The sequence below is a fragment of the Anabrus simplex genome, chromosome 10 (genome assembly GCF_040414725.1).
Source record: "Anabrus simplex isolate iqAnaSimp1 chromosome 10, ASM4041472v1, whole genome shotgun sequence".
Taxonomy (NCBI): Eukaryota; Metazoa; Arthropoda; class Insecta; order Orthoptera; family Tettigoniidae; genus Anabrus; species Anabrus simplex.
This window is the reverse complement of record NC_090274.1, coordinates 111,129,862-111,150,003: the sequence shown is the minus strand read 5'-3', so window position 1 is coordinate 111,150,003 and position 20,142 is coordinate 111,129,862. Positions and strand designations below refer to the sequence as shown.

Below are 20,142 nucleotides of genomic sequence, written 5' to 3'. Positions count from 1 at the left end.
GTGGTGTAGTGGTTAGTGTGATTAGCTGCCACCCCTGGAGGCCCGGGTTCGATTCCCGGCTCTGCCACGAAATTTGAAGAGTGGTACGAGGGCTGGAACGGGGTCCACTCAGCGTCGGGTGCTCAACTGAGTAGAGGGGGTTCGATTCCTTCCTCAGCCATCCTCGAAGTGGTTTTCCGTGGTTTCCCACTTCTCCTCCAGGCAAATGCCGGGATGGTACCTAACTCAAGGTCACGGCCGCTTCCTTGTCTATCCCTTCCAGTCTTCCCATCTCCTCCCAAGGCCCCTGTTCAGTATAGCAGGTGAGGCCGCCTGGGCGATGAACTAGTCCTCCTCCCCAGTTGTATCCTCCGACCCAAAGTCTCAAGCTCCAGGACACAGCCCTTGAGGCGGTAGAGGTGGGATCCCTCGCTGAGTCCGAACCCTGGAGGTTGAACGGACTAAGAAGAAAAGAAAGAAACACCAAATGTGTCACCAGAGATCTTTTACATGCCGACATCGTACGACATGGAGTGTCCAATGGACTTTTTTCGGTCCTTCAATAATCCGACTACCTCTGCCGGGTTTGAACCCGCTATCTTGGGATTCGGAGGCCGACACTCTACCACTGATCCACAGAGGCTTTTCCCATTACCCACCTTGAAGTGACATGCCCCACGGGACTTGGACTAAACATCCAATTTTTCGTAATCATATGCGTTATTATCCGTCGTACGACAAATAAGTGCATGGCATAAAGGAACGGAAATAACATGTACTTAAACGTTTGTTATATACAGTCTTTTGATAGACCTAATGTTAACAAAAATATTTGAAAAATAATCTTTCTATAAATACCAACTCCATGTGATTTCCATGACATTATATGCACCTTATAACACAATCCTGAGGGAGTAGATTCCAAATACGTAGTTTGGTTGAAATAACTCCAGCAGTTTTTCATTTTTAGGAACAGACAGTCACCATGTTTCCTTGGTGTTCAGTTACATTAGGTGGTGTTAATTTTCAAGCAGAGGGAAATTTTCTCCTGTTATGGAGCCTTCAGATAACTGTGTGTCTGCGAGGGTGACCGCCACTGCCTGCAGAGCGTGAAGCCCGCAGATTAATTTTCTCCGCCATTTGAAGAGTAAGCGAAATTATGCACATGACAAAAATTGTTTAAAATGAAGGGGCGTTTCACATATTCTACATACAATCAACAGTGTAAGAGGAAATTGAAAAAACTCTTCTGGTCTTTCTATACTGTGCCCTTTTAAGGCACCAACTGCGGTGATCTCTTCTTTCTTCTTTGCGCCGGCTGCTCCTATAATAAATGACATATACATCATACTCACCGCTGCATGTAGACTCTTCTTCTCAGTCGTGCCCGTTCGATATCCCCGGAGAGGCCACCCGCTGATAGAGGAGTGAGGGAATGAAAAGAAGGGGTAAACTAACTAAAATGACGGTACCCAAGACTGAATTAAAATTAAATAAAAGACTAATTTATTCAAGTAAAATGCAAAATGCTGAAATGAAACGTAAACTGAACTAGTGAAAATGTAAACAAATGAAATAAAAGAGACTAATAAAATATTTAAAAATGAAGGTCTGCCTTCCAAAACAAACATAAACTGCCTAAATAAACTGACTGAAGGTCAACACCTTAATTAAATATTCCAGACTATCTTGACATTGTCTTCAAGTTGAATAGAAATGACTCTGTTAAAACTCTGGTCATAACGACCACCTTCTTGAAATACAAAATATATAACAGAGAAACTATCTCTCAGATATCCAGATTAATAAATAGACTCACAATAAAGTAAATTAAATTCTGTTACGTCGATCAATCCACTGACTTATCAGAGTTATTAAATGTTTAACACATGTTGCTCATTTGGGAAAAAATACCCAAATTTAAATAATCTGGACTGCACTAAGCAAGTGTATCACTTAAGGAAATAGTTCTTCGAAATAGAACAAAACAACCATGAACATCACTTTCATTTCCTACATAACTGTTGTCTTATACAACACCTCCTGATTAAACAAATCAATTATCGAAACATCACTCTGAGTGTATCCAACCACTCATCTACATGTTAGACTCCACTTGCTTGCCTGTGATAGACTGGACTCTTAAAATAAAACAAAATTTAGGCCAAGTGCCTGATGTTAACATTATCGAATGACAGCGATCTTTGTACATTAAAATTTCTATTGACTTTGCCGCTAACTGCATTTCATTTATAAATTCATATTTGTGGTATCACCACTAGATGGAGGCAGATACCATCTTATTTACCATTTCTTGCGGCAGTTTTATACAATTGGTTTATTTAAAGATCGCTTCATTTCAAAATAAAAATGTAGTGGATTTTAAAAGAAAGTTTGGTAATTACTTAGATGCCTGGTATGAGCATACCACTACTATTTCGACTGTGACATAATCGATGACCTATAAACCTAACTTCTAACATCTAATTTACATCATTACGTTAACTAACGGAGAAACACTGCTCCGATCAAAAAAAATACAGAAATCAAAACAAAACTAGCTACACTTATCTATTTACAACACATCAAATATAAATAATTCACATACGCTTGCGCCCCACAAATACGGTAAAAGGTGCACTCAGAAAGAAAGACAAATAAACAAACTGGGTCCCACCATCGCGGCCTACTGGAAATTAATAAGGATAGAAATGCGCAAAACAAACTCGGAGTTACCAGAAACATATACCCCGCTGCGAGTAGCAAAATATTGCGAATTTGACGGCAATCTCAAATTTCAGACTACAAACGTCTGGACATAATATTATCTAACCTTGATGGAAAAGTTTACTGTTCTTTCACGTTATCCGTGACTCTACATAAATATTCAAAACACATTGACTCGTCGCTCTGTCCACATTGTACACTGGCTAGCATTATTAGTCGAGCATCTATTCTCCCTGGAATTATTTAACAAATACAGGCTCCTGCCTGTAGTATCATACCCATGTCGTAACACATTTTAACGCACGTGGTTAAATTCTTCATTTCACACTTCTATTTCCTCATTAATTCGCGACGTCATTATAATTCATTATTCTCACAATACGGCCTCGCTCGTACCCGGCGGGCAAAATATCTGTCGTGCATATTACGACTTCTTATGTAAATTCAAGACATGGTTCAAATATCATATTTCCATCATTAACGTAGATCATCAGGGATATTAATCATCTAGCTCGATCTCTCGATCATTCACTGTTAACACATCACAAAAATCACAGAGCTGATTCATCAATGGCGCTCATTGTTACTATAAAAGGAAGTGACGAGATTGCCTCTCAAAACACAAATGTTGAAACGTGCGCAACCGCAACTACAGAGATAAAATATCCGCGTCTACCCAAAATCGTCGCAAAAATCCGCGGGATAAATACCAACAAAACCGGTCATCTGAAAGATGATTCCGCAACATAAACAAACTGAAATGCGCAAAAACCATGAAAATAAACCTTGAAATCATCGCGACGGTGTCCATAACATCAAAACTACAACAAAAGAAAATATGACTCAAGAACCATCGATCTAAAATCCTGATGAAATAACAAAATAATAAACTGACATTACACTCGTAGATTAAAATCGATAGCTGACTAACTGTCAAAATGACATACTACAGAATATCAACCATAAATACACGCAAACAAACATCTACTTAAACAAAGTGCACAAAATAAGCCTATCTGAAAGTGCAACATAACATCATTTATTATTATTATTATTATTATTATTATTATTATTATTATTATTATTATTTTTATTATTATTATTATTATAGCAGTATTATAAAACTGTGAATTATTTACACCCTTACTCTAAACTACACTGATCATCGATTTTGCCACGGTACTACATATTATTTACATGATTTAATTATGCTCATACCTGTATGGTGGAAGCAGGTCAGTTCACCCACCGGTCCCCGTCATGGTGGAAATTAGAATTCCATCTTCAAGGTGATGTGGTATTCCATATTTTTATTACACACGCAAATTTGACACATTCTTGCCATGCCGTGACACACGATTATATTAGCATAAAAACACTCGCATTTCTCTCACTCCAGTGAAAGTTTAGAAGATGCCACTGCAGCCTCCTGCCTGTAGCGTAGATGAAGGTCGCCTCGCTCTTTACCTGCAAACACCTGCTGGCCTTCCGACGATCCCTCAGCTCTGTTTACCTACAGCTTATAGTACGTTAACCCTGCTGGGGCATAACTGTTCCCTCAAGGTCTGCTGTTGCGGCCTCCATTGAATAAAGTCAATCACCTTCCCGTTTGTCTTACTAGTTTCCGCCCATAAACATCTAGCTTGCCAAACAGTTTGTAGAATGGTAGAAACAAGCTAAATACAGTTTATGTCGTGGAGAAAATTATATACTGATCTCACATGTAACACTCCCCACTGGTTAGAAATGTTTTTATGTAAATCTGCTGGAACATGAATTTGTTTCCCTCGACTAGTAATGTGAGTTCATTTAAATTGAAAGTGTAATTCTTGCCTACACTCCCTGCATTTACAGCAAAAGTCTGTGAAAGTGTTCATTTTCTGAAATGCATATTCTCCCAAGTAAATAATACAAGGCTTCCTAAAATGCCTACAAGTGTCTAATCGCTTTCGTACCAGCCGAAATAAAGTTGACAAAAATGCATTTTGCTGACACACTCTGTCACTCTGTCAAAACGTAGATTCACTGAGAATACTGAAGTAACACTAAGAGTACTCAAGACAATAACTGAGAGTATTCAAAACAACTGTGAACTGAGAACTTGGAATGACTGCCAATTCAAGAAACACTGAGAACTCTAGAAACACTGAGAGTGACTGAGAGAAACTCAAAACACTGATAATTGACTGAGAACTGATTCACACTGAGAGTGACTGAGAACTCCAGAAACACACTGAGAATTCGACCCTGTGGTCGCTGGGTTTTATAAAAATTCCTCCCACCACCAGGAAAATAGTTCCGTGGAAGGGATGTGGCGTAATAATCTAGTCCTCAGGAGCGCTTTCTCGTACATCCGTAGGTTATGGTTTTCAAAATTTATACTCAAAACTTCCTAAATTCTGTCCGACTCACATGTGATATTGCGCCGCGGGAAATGATCATAGAATAATCCACACGATGATGCGCGTCACTGGTGTTATTTTCTTCCGGTGGATGGCCTCGTTCAGCCATGATGGCTCCTTATTCTGGGTTCTATTACTCCTCCGTTCGAAGTTGAATTTTTATTAATTAGGCACTGATTAACCACAGATTGGCACTGATAATTCACCAAATATTATAAAGAAGTTAAGACACTGTTTTTCACTACCACATCGGGCTTCAGATCGCGAGATACTGATAGTAGATCTCCCGGTATGACAGCTCATTCAAATTTAGAATATTCTGATTGGTTGAGACTTTCGCGCTCTTCCAAAACATAGTGCATCCGCTTCCTCCCACGAATTGGCGGTTACTGTCGTTGGTCCTCTATTGTCCTAGCTAAATAGGTCAGGCTTCACCGCGTGCTTTTCTCATGAGAACGAACAACAAGTGCCCACTCCCCGGCGGTGTCATAAAATTTATTGGATGGGTGGTTTACAATCTGGTCGTGTCTAGAGAAGAGTTTCAAGGATTGTCCTCGCCGTCAGGCTGGCGCCAGAAAGTTCCTTTGTGACTGCTAGTTTCACAGCCTCACTGTGGTATCTCATATGTGAAATATTCAATTTAATTATGAATTAAATTAGGCAAATTCGCTTATGGGTGCAATACATTCCCATTCTATTGAGTGATTTAGACCTGTTTCTGGATGAGTAGACTCTAAATATGAAGTTTGGTTGAGATATAATGAATAGTGTAGGTCGAAATTGAAAAAGTCTCTTCTGGTCTTCCTAAAAAACCCTAGTCTGTTCAGTGATTTTTTTAAAATGATATGCATATCGAAACCTGCCTCTGCTCTAAACTTTTTTCTTTTTTTTTTAATCTTCCTCCACTCGGAGGCTGCCAAAGAATACACAAACAATTTCGTGTATTTCGTCTATATATATAAAATAAGAGTTTTGTCTGTACATTGCTCAGAATGTAAAAAGGATGGTATTTCTGTATCGGTCGTGTCCACAGTAACAAGGAAATACACTTTTTAATTTTCCGTAATTTCTGTCTGTATGTATGTATGTATGTATGTATGTATGTATGTATGTATGTATGTATGCACACTCATCACTAGAAAACGGCTAAAGAGAATTTATTGAAAATCGGTATGCAAAGTCGGGAAATAAGTCGCTACGATCTAGGGCTAAGCTATAAATAATTTCATATACGTTGAGAGAAATGGTAGTTTAGGGGAAAGCCTAACATTTAATTTTCAAATATTTATGTTGTTAGTGGTCCTATCTTAATGAAAATCAGTACGCGAAGTCGGGGAATAAGTCGCACGATCTAGGCTATAGGTAAATTTATTCACACTGAGTAAAATGGTAGTTTAGGCGAAGGCCTAAAATTTAATTCTTAAGTAGTTGTTATTAGTGGTCCTGTCGATAAATACTACATAACAAAAGTTATATGATATTAAATTTCTGATCAGTTATGTCTTGTACATTTTTACCGCACCGGCTATGATAGCAGAGATATTCATGAATTTGGATGTAAGTCCATATCAGCGCCGAGTCACAAGAAAATGAGTGAACAGAATTTAATAAAAATCAGTATGTAAAGTCGAAGAATAAGGAACTACAGTCTACGCTATAAATAATTTTATAAGACGCCCTAATATAACAAAGTCGAAAGACAAATAAATGTGGAGGCCTACAACATAGAAAGCTCATAAAATTGGTCAACAATAGCATTACATTGACCATTGTTTGTTGTGATGTGCTTTGTGTCTTCTGTCGCCACTCATCTCTGATCGATGAGATTACTGTTGCATACCGAGTTTTTTCTTTAATTTGTTTTACGTCGCACCGACACAGATAGGTCTTACGGTGACGATGAGATAGGAAAGGGTTAGAAGTCGGAAGGCCGTGGCCATAATTAAGGTACAGCCCTTGCATTTGCCTGGTGTGAAAATGCGAAACCACGGAAATCCATTTTCAGACAGTGGAGTTCGAACCCACTATCTCCCGGATGCAAGCTCGCAGCTACGCGCCCCTAACCGCACGGCCAACTCACCCGGTCGTACCGAGTATAACAGCCTGCCTGAATATTGGCGGGAAGTAGCTGGGGAGTTGGATAAACTTTCTTCTTTAACATGCCATTCCTCTGGTTCATAAATTTTCTGATACTACCGGTACATAACACACTGGTTCATCATAGCATTCGAGCTATTCAATCACCTACTCTGTGGCACTGATTGGAATGAGCAGTGTGTACACTGTACACTTACATAAATAATGGCAGAGGAGTCCAGCACTGGGACTTTGGACTGTTAGATCAGCACCGTAGTACTGTTCCTTAAAAGTGAGAAAATGTGCGGTTTCTCATTTGATCGTGTACTTTATATAACATTGCTTTTAATCGCAACATTCCTACTGACGTTTTTGTAATGACCTATGTTAACTTTCGCTATAAAACCATAAAGACAGTCTTTCTGAGAATCCCGTAGCGAAGTACGGGTACATCAGCTAGTTCAAAAATAAAAATAAAAAAATAAGTAAATTATGTCTCAGTCTGGCGAATATAAGTGATGTCTGAGTATCAAAAGAAAATCCCTGAGCGCTGTCAGCCCCCAGTCGATGAACTCCTTGGTATTGATGTTAAAGGTCTTCATCAGTTTTATCGTCTTCTTAGGGACTCTCCCTCTTGCACCGATCATGAGACCCCTCACTTCTATGTCGTCCAGTTCGTATTTATTCTTATAATACGGCACTGTAGGCTGGTAGATAGACTTCTTTTCTCGGTCCACTTCGTCTGGTTGGTCGGAGTGTGTTTCAAATCTTACTGTGGGGTCTAATATACAGTATATCCTTTCTTCCCTGTAATTGCGATCATATCTATCTTATCGTGCTGCCATTTACTCCAATGCCATGGACTTCCTCATGCACTTGCAATCTTTTCTCACGGAGCGTCTGTGCTATGGATGACCTGATGTTGTGATGTCTAGTGTTTCAAAGAGCTTCACCGAAGGCACAGGAACCCAAGACGTGAGGTGGTGGTGGTGATTATTGTTTTAAGAGGAAGTACAACCGGGAAACCATCCTCTATATATCACTAATCAGAGAGAAAAATGGAAGGGATTGACACTTCGAAAAATGAAGGTATCGGCCAAAGGTGGACAAGGGCCACGAAGGGCATGAAAATGAAAGACTCCCTAGGCCTCCATACGCAATACCGTCGGGGTCTGAAAAGAACAAGAGTTGACCAAGGGAGGTCGGATAGAATAGATGAAAGTGAGGAGCCTGGCACAAGTACTGTAAGTGGAAGCAATGCCAGGACTCAGCCAAGGGCCCCGTGGTCGCCAGGCCACGCTCCGAATTTCAGAGCCCCTGGAGCCCCTTTTAGTCGCCTCTTACGACAGGCAGGGGATAACGTGGGTGATATTCTACCGCCCCCACCCACAAGAGACCAAGACGTGAGATAATGTTTCAGTCTCACTACATCTTCTGCAGCGGTTACCATCAAGGGACCTTCCTGGTACAGCTCTTACAGGTGCAATGTTACATGCCATTTTCAGCGCATCTCTCCACTCCGTGCTAGAAAGGCCACCATGGTTTCCAACCCAGCGGTTTGCAGGAGGGAACTCCTTGTACAGACACACTCCCTGGTTTTAGTTCTCAACTGGCATCATTTCTCAAATTCAGATTCTCGTAATTTGTTTATGAGTTTCTTGGTGTCATACTCACCGTGCCCGTTCTTCATGTCCTCAGTTTTACCATTTACGTTTAACTCAGTTAAGCATCTGTTAATTTCTTCATCTAGGTTTCTAGTGGCTTTAATATATTGGTTCCCCTCCCGTTTCAGAATGTTGCAGCTGTTTATATTCTGAATCAAGGCTTTCCAGCTTGCCCTAAAAACACCTAGCACTTTGTAGCGTTTATCTGAGTAAATCATAGAATCCGGAGTGTCAGTAGGAAGGGATAAGATCTCCTTTAGTGTACTCTTAACAAGTTTATCAGCATCTTCCAAAAATCCCCGTGGTGTTTTACCTGCAGAAATGCAGAGGAACTGGTAAGTCAACGTAGGGCAAACTTAACAATTTAGAATGAAAATTTCTGATCCGGATAAAGTCAGGGACAGGATGATAACGAGGTGAGTTTCTTCTGAAGGAGTGTCATTGATTTCATGGAATCAAATAATATAGTACCCGCATAATTTACCCCTAAGTATTTGACACATTCGTTCTTCGAAATACATTTAATCTCCATGCCTTCTTGACTGTAATGGGCCCTTCGTTTATTTCTCCCCTACTGATATTAATAACTTTAGATTTTTCAGGGTTTATTGTCAGACCAAGTTCACGAAACCTTTGTAAAGCTAGTTTCATCAGTTGTACTGCAGAGTCTTGGTTTTTTCCTGCAATAACCGTATCATCTGCGAAGCCTAATATTGTTAAAGGTTGCAGTCCGTTGGCAAGAGAATAACCATGCATGTCACATAGTTCTTTTTCACCGATTTCTCGAAAAATGTGATCTGTTGTGAGATTGTATACGACTGGTTTTAATGGGGATCCTTGCATTACACCACGGCGTAAATTAATGGGATTCGTTTTCTGGAAATTGGCCTAGATCTGAGTTGTATTATTCTCCTGAAGCTTACAAATTATGTTGCTCAGCTTGCTTGGCGCAGTTGACGTAACTTTCCTTAAGTGTAAATGGCCCACGTTGTCGAAAGCCTTGCTTATGTCTTGTTTGTTGTGTTTTGCTAAGTTTAACACAGATCTGAGTAAAGCGGTGTTTATGATGGTGCCAGGTGATTTGATGAATCCTCTTGATGTTCGCTAAATTGGATGTAACTCCTTAATCTTGCGTCGAAGACCTTCTCGATGACACGACGAAGGACTGAACATAATTATAGTGACTGGCCTCCAGTCTGACTGTTCTGTTGGAGCTCCATTTTTAGGTAACAGAATGGTGCCCGCCTTTGTGAACAGTTAATGGAACATGCCCTGTCTGTAACATTATCGTAGCAATTTTAGCTATCATAGTTGATGCCATATCATCTTTGATAGCTCTGACTAGAACTCTGTCGGGTCCGGCTGACGTGTCCACAGCCATTCGTTTCATAGCCAGGATTACCTCGTCCTTGTGCACCGTTACATCGAAGGTTTCGTCTTGTACAGCACGGCTCCCTTTCAGTCAGCAGGTCGTAGTAATTTTCACGTTCACAGTTGTTAGGTGTGGTGGTGGTGGTGATTATTGTTTAAAGAGGAAGTACAACTGGGCAACCATCCTCTATATAACACTAATCAGAGAGAAAAAAAATGGAAGGGGTCCGACACTTCGAAAAATGAAGATTTCGCCTAAAGGAAGACGAAAGGATACCGTGGGTGTTATTCTACCGCCCCCACCCACAGGGGGTAGATATGGTAGGCTGTCTCTGTACTATTATTTTCCGATGAATATCAGGATGAGATCGATTTATGGGCGTAATGAGTTTTATGTAGTGTTTGCCGCAGTGGGGACAGGGCAATCGTCGTTTTCCATTCGAACTTAAATTATTTTGGGAGCTTGCAATATGATCTACAACACTCGAAGAATCTGCTGTTTTTACTGGCTTTCACGAATTCCGTCTCCATGTCATAAAATGTAATACGATGTTGTTGATTTTCCTTATCAGCTTATGCTCTTATAACTTATTAACACCAAGTCCGTACGATTAAACTCAGAATAATATAAGACTATACGTAGACTGTGTAATACAACCACCGGACGCGCAGACAATGCGCGTTCCCTAACTTTAAGATTTGTTACTCTGTAAAGTCACAGATTAGCAAAAAGGACGCAAAAACGCTTCGACTTTTAATTTAATAACAACGAATGAACGCCAAAGACTGATCAAAAATTTATCTTAGGGAAAGCTTCACATCAAAAAACGTCAAATAATATCTCGTAGCAAACATATAAACAAATATCATAAGCACCTAATGAAAGACAGTACCACAGATTAATTATCGTAGACATCGTAAAGCAGCAGAAAGAACCTTAAAAAAATATAAACTACAAACCACCCGTGCAAATGAATCCGTAACACAGAATAGTGTTGACTGTTGGGGGACAATCAACAGTAACTTGTGATTAAGGATTTAGGTCAATACGCTTTCGTTTTCGAAAAAAAAAAAAAATGCGTACAAATGTCATGACGCAGGATCCGCTTTGGACCAAGTGGAGGTGATAGAACACTAAAACGTGAACGCATGTCAGGTCCGCAACTTCGGGAAAATTAATTAACCCCCCCCCCCCATTCCAGTGCAGGAACAACTACCTTCTTGGTATTTGCTTGCGTGTAGATGTTCCTGCGTAAGTCAGTTTTTCACCCGACTTCCACCAAACCTTTTTCTCAAACCGACTAGCATCTGACCTGCACACCAACCTGGGTCGAGTACAAGGTCCCTCCCTTCCTTCAGGAAACATCAGTCGATTGTATCTTGACCACTATTCACTCTGTTGGCTTGTAGCGCAGCTCGGCGAGCCACAGAGTCGTTACGAGAACGCGATTGTCTGCGCTTGCGAGGTTGGCAGCACTGGTGTACTTACCCCTCCGATGTCCAGCATCATCTGTTTGTCCAGAGTCCTGGTGATCTGATCGATGCAGCCCACGAAGGCCACATAGTTGAGGGTATAACTGTCCTTGATGAACTTCTTCACCAGCAGATGGTAGTCGTCTGCCGAGAGCACGATCCCCAGGTAGCTGAGAACACGAGCGAAGTGGCTCAGGGTCACGGTTCCAGTGTTCTTCGAGATCTGAAAACACACACTGTGATAAAAACTTGCCAATAGTTCACAAAACATGAAATTCAACGTCGAGAGATGATCTAAACAAGGGTACTATTAATAATACTACAATGTTTTCATTCCTCCCCTGAAGGGGGAGGCGGACCTCTTAGACGGTGACGCCGTCTCTCAGGCCAGGAGATTTGTTACGGTGAGGAGATATGCGGATTGGCGACCGTGGCCTATACTAGGAACTGTGCCGGCTTTCGCCTTAGTGCAGGAGAATGGAAAACCACGGAAAACCACTCTCAGGAGAGCAGACGCTAAGGGCCAGCCCCTCTCCGTCTCCCGAACGCAGAGGCGTAGTGCCACCCCTCCTCTGTTCGGTTGGTGGATCGCAGTGCAGAGCCGTCGGACTACATGAGGGTCATCCAAACCTCTCTTACAAGCGGGGCCAGTAATTAACTTGCTTGCGTGCCACATGTACAGTATTGTCATTCACGACAATGAATGAACGCATTCCTCCCATTTAATTATTTATGAGATTTCATATTAATTATCATCAAGACTATGATCAAATAAATAATACGAAAATGCACAGCCTGTTTCCATGCATTCAACCGGTGGTGGTGGTGATTATTGTTTTAAGAGAAAGTACAACTGGGCAACCATCCTCTATATAACACTATTCAGAGAAAGAAAATCGGAAAAAAGGGATCGGACACTTCGAAAAATGAAGGTATCGGCCGAAGGAAGACAAGAGTCACGAAGGCCGTGAAAATGAAAGACTCCGTAGGCCTCCATACGTAATACCGTCGGGGTCTGAAAAGAACAAGAGTTGACCAAGGGAGGTCTGATAGGATAGATGAAAGTGAGGAGCCTGGTACAAGTAAGTGGAAGCAATGCCAGGACTCAGAAGAGAGTCCTTTGGTCGCCAACCCACGCTCCAAAGTTCAGAACCCCTGGGAATCCTTTTAGTCGCCTCTTACGACAGGCAGGGGATATCATGGGTGTTATTCTATCGATCCCACCCACAAGGGGTTACTGGACAGATCACAAGAACCAAACAGTACAACCTTCAAAAGAAAATGAACGTCGAACGACTTAAGGGAACCGGAAGTGTGAAATAATAGAAAAAAGTAACTTTCGATGTTTAATTACATATCTTAGAAACTAAAGTAGGTACAGTATTTCCTTGAATGGTATTTTAATATATTTAGAATGGATTCATCACTATTTGGGTAGAATATGAAGCTTCTGTGTTTAATAGTTTGTGTCAGAAAGAACATTATGAAAAAATGTTTTTTTTTTAACTATTGTTAAAAATTCCCTTGACTGATGTACATTTTTCTGAGAAAATACTCAAACCAGACCCAAGAAACTTTTCATGCGTAATATTTAAATCTTTTTTTCTTTGACGTGCTGAAATAAAATTATTGCCCTATTATTTACAGGATTTGATAATTTTTTAATATATCCTAGTTGAAAATTGACATTTTCTGTAAAAGTTTCAGTATCAACCTGGTCTCCATGAACTAATCAAGATCATCATCATCATCATCATCTGTTTACCCTCCAGGTTCGGTTTTTCCCTCGGACGTAGCGAGGGATCCCACCTCTACCGCCTCAAGGGCAGTGTCCTGGAGCTTCAGACTCTTGGTCGGGGATACAACTGGGGAGTATGACCAGTACCTCGCCCAGGCGGCCTCACCTGCTATGCTGAACAGGGGCCTTGTGGAGGGATGGGAAGATTGGAAGGGATAGGCAAGGAAGAGGGAAGGAAGCGGCCGTGGCCTTAAGTTAGGTACCATCCCGGCATTCGCCTGGAGGAGAAGTGGGAAACCACGGAAAACCACTTCCAGGATGGCTGAGGGGGGAATCGAACCCACCTCTACTCAGTTGACCTCCCGAGGCTGAGTGGACCCCGTTCCAGCCCTCGTACCACTTTTTAAATTTCGTGGCAGAGCCGGGAATCGAACCCGCGCCTCCGGAGGTGGCAGCTAATCACGCTAACCACTACACCACAGAGGCGGACAGTAATCAAGATATCTGATTAAATTTACTTCCGCAAACAGATCTATACAGGGTGAAGCGAAATTCGCGCACTCGCGCGTCGCAGCGCGACTCCTCACATGCCAGCAATAAAAAAATGTCTCACAAATTTCGTCCTTCGAGTATATCCGGGAGAAAAAGGACGTTGAAGTGTGGAAATCTGGCAACACTGTAACCACATGTAGGGTAACTACATCTGTCAGCACATATTAGTCGTGCTTTGCAGTTGGTGCAGTGGGTAGAGTTTTGGGTTAGCATGCAGGAGGTCGAGGGGGTCGATCCTGGTTTGAGGCGTATGTTTTTTATTTCGTAAATGTAGTCCAGGTGATACGGTATCTGGCATATTAATCGTCAACAGCGATTGCAGCGGGTCCTCTAGAAACCATTTGCACTTACATACTACGATCCTAGAAATGCACGAACAATCGTTTTCATTGGTCAGCTTAGAAAGACGCCCGTTCCACGTCGTGGGCGTGAATTTATTCGCACCACTTTATCTACTACGCCAACGGCCGTAGCCGTGTTGAAACACCGGATCCCGTGAGATCTCCGAAGTTAAGCAACATTGTGCGTGGTCAGGAGTTGGATGGGTTGCCACGCGCTGTTGGTGGGGAGTAAGGGAATGGAGGAGCGGAAAGGAACTGGCCACCCTACCGCATGTAAACTCCGGTTCAGAAACACCTCTGCGGAGGTACGGACGTGCCTTCGGGCAGAATAACTCTTACCTACCTTATCTACTACATGCGTTACAACGTGTTCAGCGTTACTAAATTTTGTAAATGTAGGATACATATGACCTAAGAAAACGGTGTCTTACTGTATTACAGTATGTAATTTCCGATGGAAATTAGCAAATAAAAAAGTGCGCCTCAACCCAGGATCGAACCCTCGACCTCCTGCATGCTAACCCAAAACTCTCTATTCGCTGCACCAACTGTGCAACGCGACTGGTATGTGCTGACAGAGGTAGTTACCGTACATGTGGTTACAGTGTTGCCAGATTGCTACTCTTCAACGTTCTTTTTCTCCCGGATATACTCGCAGGACGAACTTATGTGAGAGACAGTTTTTATTGCTGGCATGTGAGGAGTCAATCAATCAATCAATCAATCAATCAATCAATCAATCAATCAATCAATCAATCAATCAATACTGATCTGCATTTAGGGCAGTCGCCCAGGTGGCAGATTACCTATCTGTTGCTTTTCTAGCCTTTTCCTAAATGATTTCAAAGAAATTGGGAATTTATTGAACGTCTCCCTTGGTAAGTTATTCCAATCCCTAACTCTCCTTCCTATAAATGAATATTTGCCCCAGTTTGTCCTCTTGAATTCCAACTTTATCTTCATATTGTGATCTTTCCTACTTTTATAAACGCCATTCAAACTTATTCGTCTATTAATGTCATTCCACGCCATCTCTCCACTGGCAGCTCGGAACATACCACTTAGTCGAGCAGCTCTTCTTCTTTCTCTCAGTTCTTCCCAACCCAAACTTAGCTACATTTTTGTAACGCTACTCTTTTGTCGGAAATCACCCAGAACAAATCGAGCTGCTTTTCTTTGGATTTTTTCCAGTTCTTGAATCAGGTAATCCTGGTGAGGGTCCCATACACTGGAACCATACTCTAGTTGGGGTCTTACCAGAGACTTATATGCCCTCTCCTTTACATCCTTACTACAACCCCTAAACACCCTCATAACCATGTGCAGAGATCTGTACCCTTTATTTACAATCATATTTATGTGAGTCGCGCTACGACTCCCGAGTGCGCGAATTTCGCTTCATCCTGTACAGTGTCTAAGCGACTACCAAGTTTTAAATACATTGATGTGATAGTTTCCGATAAAAAGGAGCACAAATTTACGAAAAATATGACTTACGGAAAATCCAAAAAGAATGCTTGACTGGTAGCTGGCATCTAATGCTATTCAGCCTCAAATAGAACTTCAGCGCTATAATTGATACACCAAATTCTTCAGGAAAGATTGGAGATTTTTTAAGCTCAAAAACGAAAATGGACATGTTTGAGCCTATCACATTTCCCGGTTCCCTTATGTGGTCCAATGTGGCCAATAAAGTTAATACGTTAAATTGTATAAGCAGCTGAAACACTGAGCTCGAGAAATAAAACCTCAAAACCAGAACTGGGGAAACTAGAATGAAGGGTAAGGAGAAAGATCGTAGGATCCATTAAAAAGGAAGGAACATGAAAGCTCAGAAAAAATGAAGAAGTGCATAATAAGGTGGGCAAAGTAACAGATGTCATCAGGACAGGGAGGCTGACTTTCTTCGGTCACGTGTTCCATATGTCTGACAGCAGAGACGCAAGAGATCCTAGCACAAGTTTGGAATCTGAAATGTAAACCCAGATGATTTGAGGCTAAGTGGGATAACGGAAGAAGATGTCCTCGATAGAAGCATCTTTAAACATAAAAGGTACCTGAAGATGAGGTCAAACCAGCGAAACGACTTCCCTGATCAGAGGACGGATGAAATGCTCATATTAAGAGAAGGAAGGATATGTGGGCAAGGATACGTAAATATGGTTGGAAACCTAAATAAACATGACCCAATGAGGCCGTAACGATATTAAAAAAATAATACCCGCATGACGAACTCGGTCCCCCAGAATCCGATGACGAAGATAACCTAGTGTGCGATCAGGCTTGAATGCTGAAGCAAATAAGGAGAAGATTTCAAAATTACAGGAGGCCTACAGACTCACCTGCAACAGATATAACAAAAAATCAATATTCAGGAACCCAAAATTAAGACATTACAATTGAAGCAGTATAAGCCTCGGAAACCACGATCATCGGAGGCAGATCAATAGAGAAAAGAGAGAGGAAAATCTTTGGTCCAGTCTACTTAGAGGGAATCTGGATGAAACGGCAGACTCGGAAGCTTTATCGGCATTCTATAAAGATCACCGACACGATCAGGAAAAGGCGATTAAAATTCTATGGCCATATTCTCAGAATGAACAATGACAGGCTCGCAAAAACAGGAAATTATTCAAGATCGACTCCAATTCAAAAAAGCAACCAACAACCGTCATTTTGCTGAGAAAATGAATACCAGGACCAATAAATCATGGACTGAGGAACGGAGGAAAATGTTCAGTGCCCAAATGAGGAGATTTTCGGAGAATAAAATCAGCATCAGCTAAGTAGTCCGCCTCTGTGGTGTAGTGGTTAGCGTGATTAGCTGCCACCCCCGGAGGCCCGGGTTCGATTCCCGGCTCTGCCACGAAATTTGAAAAGTGGTACGAGGGCTGGAACGGGGTCCACTCAGCCTCGGGAGGTCAACTGAGTAGAGGTGGGTTCGATTCCCACCTCAGCCATCCTGGAAGTGGTTTTCCGTGGTTTCCCACTTCTCCTCCAGGCGAATGCCGGGATGGTACCTAACTTAAGGCCACGGCCGCTTCCTTCCCTCTTCCTTGCCTATCCCTTCCAATCTTCCCATCCCTCCACAAGGCCCCTGTTCAGCATAGCAGGTGAGGCCGCCTGGGTGAGGTACTGGCCATTCTCCCCAGTTGGATCCCCGACCAAGAGTCTGAAGCTCCAGGACACTGCCCTTGAGGCGGTAGAGGTGGGATCCCTCGCTGTGTCCGAGGGAAAAGCCGACCCTGGAGGGTAAACAGATGATGATGATGATGATGATCAGCTAAGTAAGTTCTATCGCGCTCCAGAGATGGGCATAACGGTGTAAATAATAATAATAATAATAATAATAATAATAATAATAATAATAATAATAATAATAATAATAATAATAATAATAATAATAATAAACAGCAGTCATCTTGCCTGTAACTTCAGAATCAGATCTTGGGGCTCGGGAGTTCGGCCCACCGACGGCCGATTTTGCAATGAGGATTGAAAGTTTGTGCGCTAGCCAGCATGCGGATACTAGAGAAAGTTAAACGAAATTATAATATCGCATACAAATTCTAAATCAAGTATTTAAAATTTGAACGGAAGCGGCGCTTCCAACACATCCACGGACACTACGCGCCTGATGATCTGTTTTCTGACTTTTGGGTGCACTTCTGGCCGTTCATAGAGGCGGTCTCTTTTCCTTTTCAAAAGTTACGTGGAACAGTGCCAATGGTGCTGCACATGCTGTCTGCGACAAGTGTTGATTATACGCCAAGTAACTTCCCTTGACGTCATGAGAGTTTTATTAGCACATGTTTTTGAAATATTATTATTTGATTTATTGGAAACGGCCTGTTCGTTAAACTAATTTCAGCGCAGACTAGACAGGTGATAGGCGTATAGTTTGGCACGGGACTCCAGAAATATCAGGAATGTACGTAACCCTATAATTCATCATGAGAAACTGTGTGAAAAATATAATCGTGCGGAACAGAGAGCACCGTCCCTAAGAGTGGTGGTGGTGGTTATTGTTGGAATTTTTTATCTTTTTAATCTTTACAATTCACTTTACGTCGTATTGACACAGATAGGTCTTATGGCGATGATGGGAAATGAAAGGGAAAGGACTGGGTAGGAAGCGGTCGTGGCCTTAATTAAGGTACAACCCCAGCATTTGCTTGGAGTGAAACCCATCTTCAGGGCTCCCGCAGTGGGGTTCGAATCCACTATCTCCTGAATTCAAGCTCACAGCTGCGCGCCCAAGTCGCTCGTTATTATTTTAAGAGGAAGTTCAACTAGACAAGCATCCTCTATGGAAGGGATCCGACAGGTCGAAAAATGAAGATATCGGCAAAAAAAAGAAGGGCCATAAAGGGCGTGAAAATGAAAAACTCCCTACGCCTCGAGTGCTCTAATACCGCCGGGGTCGGAGAAAAAACAAGAGTTGACCAAGGGAGGTCGGATAGGATGAAAGTGAGGTGGTTGGCACAAGTAAGTGGAAGCAATACCAGGACTCAGCTAAGGGCCTCGCGGTCGCCAAGCCACGCTACCAAGTTGACAGCCTCTGTGGCGTTTATAATTGCCTGTTACAATACGGAGGTGATACCATGAGTGTTTTTCTACCGCCTCCACCCACAGGGGGTAAACGAACTGAGCATATTGCCTGTAAGAGACAAGGAAAATCCTGTGCGAATCGAACGAGGACTTGTGCGTCCTCCACTTCCCACTTCCCCTCCCTTCCCTACTCTGACGCATAGCAAACACGGCGAGCTCGACAATTTGAATCGCGCGTCCGGAAGTAAAGAAACCTCATTCTCACCGTCGTTCCTAACATAACACGAAGAGCTTCCCTGATGATACACTCTGTATAACACTAACAGTGGAGGTGGTGGTGATTATTGTTTTAAGACAGTCGTTCCTAACCTTTTCAGTCTTGTTACCCCTATGACCTATCAGGGAAACTGATTTTACCCCCCCCCCCCCGTAAAAGTAATATGTTATCGAAGAAAACAACACATGCATACCCTTTATTAATCATTAAATTGCACAAAAATATACGTCAATACGATTTCAATGTACTTCCTTAATTCATTTATGACAGTTAATGTGAAGGTTGGAAAAATAATAATAATAATCGTATGGCCTCAGCTACCGTGCGCAGACATTTCAATTTGACGCCATCTGGCTGTCTGCTCATCAATTTCGACGTTCCGTTTTGATGACAGACCGAGTAAACCGAAACTCTCTTGGGCGTCTATGGCTGAGATTTAATTAATTTTGTCGGGTAAACACCAAATGTGTCACCAGAGATCTTTTACACGCCGACATCGTACGACATGGAGTATCGAATGGACTTTTTTCCGCCCTTCAAAAATCCGACTACCTCTGCCGGGTTTGAACCCGCTATCTTGGGATCCGAAGGCCGACACTCTACCGCTGATCCACAGAGGCAGCTGCGAAGGTTGGAATTGTTTTGCAATGGTGAGAAACAACTCTCACATCTAGAAGTGGTAGCAAAAGGTATCCTTATTTGGCTTCTGTCCATTTCCGCTCCAACGTGGCGTCGGTGGCATAGAATTCGAGCCCGATTTGGGCTCGTTTCATTTTTCTCTCTTCAATTATCTTTGCGCTTTGCTTTGTGAATGGCAGAACTAGATTGATTCTTAGATCCTCAATATAGAATGGCTCTTTACAAAGTTCGTACACTAATCTGGACATCGTGTTCGTAGGTACACCTAATACTCGCTTTAGAAATCTGGCTTTCATTTTCTCTAGAGCCTTAAGGTCAGCCACAGATAACTTTTCCCAAATAATTTCAACGC

At 42.0% G+C, this 20,142-nt stretch overlaps 1 protein-coding gene across 1 annotated transcript in view; it reads right to left on the bottom strand.

Annotated features, from left to right (window-relative positions):
- LOC136881833 (uncharacterized) overlaps positions 1-20,142 on the bottom strand; it is a 185,978-nt gene that overhangs the window by 96,339 nt on the left and 69,497 nt on the right. Inside the window, exon 5 of the mRNA XM_067154268.2 lies at positions 11,709-11,915. Coding sequence (XP_067010369.2) covers positions 11,709-11,915 — 207 coding nt within the window. The remainder of the gene's footprint in view (positions 1-11,708; positions 11,916-20,142) is intronic.